General features: G+C 42.0%; 1 protein-coding gene across 1 annotated transcript; it reads right to left on the bottom strand.

Annotated features, from left to right (window-relative positions):
* Window positions 1–2636: 2636 nt before the first annotated feature.
* Window positions 2637–5126, bottom strand: LOC125528285 (SNF2 domain-containing protein CLASSY 3-like; the record flags this gene model as incomplete). Its single annotated transcript, XM_048692775.1, has 4 exons — window positions 2637–2990; window positions 3777–3880; window positions 3976–4052; window positions 4529–5126. A coding segment is annotated over one exon (561 nt), but the record flags the coding sequence as incomplete, so codon positions are not given.
* Window positions 5127–5130: the final 4 nt, after the last annotated feature.

The following is a 5130-nucleotide window of genomic DNA, read 5'->3' as shown; positions in this document are numbered from 1 at the left end:
CCTTGAGCCATCTACTCTATCCTACACCTCCTTATCATGGCACCTATCCCATCTTCAGCAGCTCCCATCTCCCTACTAACTGAAACATAAAAAAATGCGAGTTTAGAAGCTCTGTTGGAGCAGCCGAAAGATTTTTTAGAGGACTAGTAACCTCGTCATCCTTGCCCAAAGACGCACTAATGTTGCTCCCTCGTCTAGTGTTAACCTTTTTCCATGAAATATCACTAATCCTTGATCTCCCACCCCATCTTCCATAGCTATCGCCCCTGCTCGACTACCATCTCCTCTTCCACCACTCCATCTACTCCTCTCCTCACCACCCCCACCTTCCTGTTCTCTATAAATGTCTTCTGCCCTTTCTATATTGGGAGTTCTCACTTTTTTAAGTTTGATCTTGCATGCCTGAGCACCATGTCCCATAACATGACACAAAACCAAAAAAATTGGCAGGTATCCTATATACTCCCACTATCTCAATTCTATCAACATGCACCATGCCACCTCACCATATATGCCACCTCATCAACCACTAATTATTTCTCCTAACATGCATGAAAATTATATTTATATTCTCTCTCAACATGCACATATCCCTACTCACCACACATGCACCTCATGAATCACACTAATCATATTCTCTCAACATGCATGGGAAAATACTACTATATTTTATACTCCCTCCGTCCCAAAATTCTTGTCTTAAATTTGTCTAGATACGGATGTATCTAACACTAAAATGTAACTAGATACATCCGTATTTAGAAAAATTTAAGACAAGAATTTTGGAACGGAGGGAGTATGTATTTACAACTATATGATAATCAAATAGAGTTATATCTATTTTTATTTCATTTAACCTTCATCAACAATATTGCAACCAATCCCCGCCGCAACACGCGGGGTATCATCTAGTTTTTTTATTCAAAGTGGACCCATATATTTTCCTCCTTCCCGTCCCTCCACACCATTATAGTAACCTAACTGCCTCTCATCAGTGGTTCAACCACTAACATTTTTACTCGGGTTCGAATGAACTTTCACATTACCATCCCATCAGGACCCACATCTACCTCTCGTGTTTCTCCCATCAAATTTCCGAGCAACTCCCATTATCACGCTGCATATCACCCAACAACAGATCATACACTCTTACCCACATAGTGACATACTTGAATTCATAATCCTCGATACTTCTGGATGGGACAAATTCCCTCCAGCAGTAGCAGATCCTTCTCAAAAGTCCACGTCCCCCCCCCCCCCCCCTCTCTCTCCTCAACCTTCCTCTGATCCGGCTCTCGCCTGAATGTAAACAGGTAGATGTTTTCCCCCATATCCCTGCAGTCCACACCCCTCAGCAGGCTCCTTGCCCGTCCCAGAGACTGGGCGAGGGCGTACACATAGGTTGGTTTCTCGGAGAAAAACTTTGTCATACCTCTCTGTTCAATCATGCCCACCATACCGAACCTGGCCAATCGATCTTAATTCCCTTCCTCTCCGCCTCCGACAACTTCAACCCTTCAACATACCCTCAACCTTGTCCATCGATGCAGAACACGATCAGATCGAACCAAACTAGGGGATTTTGTTTTATGATCACGTGTCATAGATCACCCGAAAGGCGGTGGGTGGAGATGGGGAAATGTTAACCTAGACACTAGGGTTTCACTGGGGAAGGAGAAGGGGTGGTCAGGAACAGGCTGAGCACGTCACATCAACGGGGAAGAGTGCATGTCAGCCAAGAAGGCAAACCCTAACTAACGATAGCGACAGACATCACCTCGAGGTTGCCTAACACAAAAACCCACACACGGGAGGGACCTATGGATCAGTGTGGTCCTAATCCCACACAATGTGTTTGATATAATGCAAAGAGAGAGGGGAAGGACAGGGAGAGGAGGAAAAAGACCAAATCAGTCCACATAGATTTATTTTTTTAAAAAAAATTTGCCAACTCAGCCGGACAAGCAGACCTCATCTATCATAATCGTTGTCCAAACAAACTCAGCAAGCGGTCACTGTATTCAATGAAAAATAGGTTTTTCGTCAATGAATCAGTCACAAATCGTAGTTTTTGACAATGCTACGGCAGGCTTTCGCCGGCCTGAACCATTTTCACAAATCATAAAGTGATGGCCAACAGCTAATCACGCCGCGAGCAGTGGCGTAGCTACGGGGTGGCCAGGGTGGTCCATAGACCACCCTGGAATTTCCCCATAGCTTGTATATAGTGTAGTAAAAAAATATTTCTTTGAAAATAAATAAACTTATGTAAATATTTCTATTGATGGACCACCCTGATTTATTGGGCTGGCTACGCCACTGGCCGCGAGAGTAGTGGTTTTGTGGGATTGACTCCGGCCGTGCCTGGCCTGCAATCAACAACATACGGCTAACCTGCAGATGTCCAGGATCATGACCTTGAAGGCTACTTCAGAACAGCTATCTGACACAAGACCAAGTCTTCATTGGTAAGTCGAAGGCAGGACTCAAGTGGAATTGGGGAAGGATGTCTTCCAACGCCCTGCGCACAAAGGACCAACACCAGCGACGCGCCGTATGCAAGTTAAATCTTCACAGGTGTTATCTGACTCTAATCAAGTGCGCAGAGAAGAACACAACATCAAGCCATGAACAAATCATGGAAAGGCCATATATCCATCTGCCCTCGGGAATACTTGCCAATAGATTATTCAATTAAACCGCCGTACTGAGCATCATATGACTGAATGATGATCAGACATTGTTTTCCAACTCGCTGGCGAAAATTACTAACCTAGAGACGTTTGAGCATGACTCTACAGCACTACCAGCGGCCTTTCTAGCGCAAAACCCATTGCATGTTTTTACAGTTACATCCAGTAGCTCCCAAACGTCTCGAGATTCACTTTGAGCAAGCAGCCAAGAATAAGCAACAGATACAGATCAAACCGATTCATCTCTAGATTGTGCTGATCCCTCCCACTCTACCACAGAAAGCACTACTGAAAAACCTGCAAGAGATATGTCAAAAAGTTACTGAGAAGCATGTGCACATGCTTGTCTTCATTCTTTCAGAAACAAAACCAGCATGATACGAATAAAAAAGAAGGAGCAGCTGTCCAGTGGTGCTTGCTGGGCAAATATTTGAAGGTGCTTAGGACTAGAATTGTGCTATGAGCCTATGACATGGTGGAATTTGTTGAGTAATGTGGTGTTCATTAGCTGTAAACCTATAAAGACTCATCCCTCTCATGTTCTTTTCAAACACCCACACACAACTGTAGAAACACCAACGACGTCCAAAGAAGTCAGTCATTTTTGTAAAAGTCATATATCTCATATGCTAACCAGTGCTCCATAAAGCAAAATAATGGTGCAGTAATAACGGTCAACCTACAGTTTGTTCCAAACAAAAATCTTACTGTTTGCTGGTACAAAACAAAGAAAAATATTAGGACTGACAAGACACACAAAAAAGACAAACAGCTCTTTTGAAGTTCACAGTGGGCAAAGAGTTGGGGAAAATATTTAGATATACACAGACAAAATGGAAAATGAGTGGTTCTGCTACTAGTTATTACAACACCCAGAGAACATATCTAGACACAACCTAGTGAAGCAGGTTTATTAGCCCATCTTATGTTGAGCTTATATATCTAGTCACTAGTCACCATTCTCATGGACCAACAAAGCTCAGTCTATAGAAGACATAGGACGAAGAAAAAGTTTACTATGCTAAAACATGCTTCCATACAAAGTAGATAGTATAGCTGAATAGTAGCTGAAGGGGTACTTACGCATCATCTGCGAATATTGGCAGCTGCCACCATACTTGAGTTAGCAAGCGAAGGCCAGCCACTAAAGGACGTCATGTATACATGTGACTGCTGCAGATATCTCCCTATGTAGACAAGTGTTAACACAAAGCAATATGAGCACTCTGCATACTTGAAAACGCGTTCTGCATAGAAGTACTATGATCTAGTAGCCTCTGACCATGAAAACATGTGGTAGGCTCCTTTATTTCATTTTGCTGGCATCAGTATAAATGACTCGATGAGCAGACATAAGTACTGTAAGTGATAAAGAAGCTGTTAACCAACAAATTTTCGGTACATCAGATAGTAAACACTGAGCGTATCAGACAATGAAATGAAGGCTGAATCTTTTTTCTTTTCAGGCTTATAGCATTGCACAAAAACTTATAGGTCCATTTCCTCTTGTAAGATGCAGAGCCAAACTAAGATTCCATGACGCAGTACCATGGTATCCCAAGTTGGCTCTTTTATATGCACACATTATCAGAATACAGTTTCCAAGTCTTGGCATTCTTTAACTAGGGAAATAACATATGACAATACAGTCATTCTCAGATAGAGACATCAACTAACGATACAAATTTATGCTATAAATGGAACTCTATATATGACAGCAAACAAGAGGAACCAAAATAATGCTAGCATCCACAGAATTATAGAACTGATGGAAGGCTACACCACTATCATTGATACATTAATTACATGAAGATATCCTACGTTTAAGAGCATACCTTGTTAGTATTAATCAAACTGATGCCAATGTTACCATTAACTCAACTCAGGGGCAATCTGATTGTAAGTGAAAACCATGTTTGACTCAGTTGGTGGATAGTGTATCTTTAAGAACATGCCTTTTAGCTGGTCATGGGAGGTCATCTCCTCCAGAACCTTATCCTGAGATATCAACTTAGAACAGTGATCCATTTCAGCTTTTGATAGCATGTTCCTGACATTATTGAACTCATCCTCTTGAGAGAAGACCAACTTAGACAAATGGTCCTTTTCTGCTTGCCTATCATACTTGTCACCTTCACCTGTTCCATAAGTTATTAAATTGTATGTATATACAAATTTCTTCTGTCCTATCCTAAATGCCCTACTGATAGCTTGCCTTCCCACAGCGGGATTCCAAACCACATCTAGAAGAACAACTCTTGAAGCTCCGGTTAGGCTAATCCCTTCACAGCAAGCTCTTGTAGATGCAAGTAACACCTTCGCATCACTATCTGGATTATTGAAAACTTCAATTGACGTCTGACGATATCGTGGTTGGATCTTCCCATCCATTTGGAGAATCTCTTTCACTACTCTCCATTTGAAAAGCTTGCTAAGG

This window comes from Triticum urartu, unplaced genomic scaffold (assembly GCF_003073215.2).
Source record: "Triticum urartu cultivar G1812 unplaced genomic scaffold, Tu2.1 TuUngrouped_contig_4768, whole genome shotgun sequence".
Taxonomy (NCBI): Eukaryota; Viridiplantae; Streptophyta; class Magnoliopsida; order Poales; family Poaceae; genus Triticum; species Triticum urartu.
This window is presented reverse-complemented; position numbering and strand designations above follow the sequence as displayed.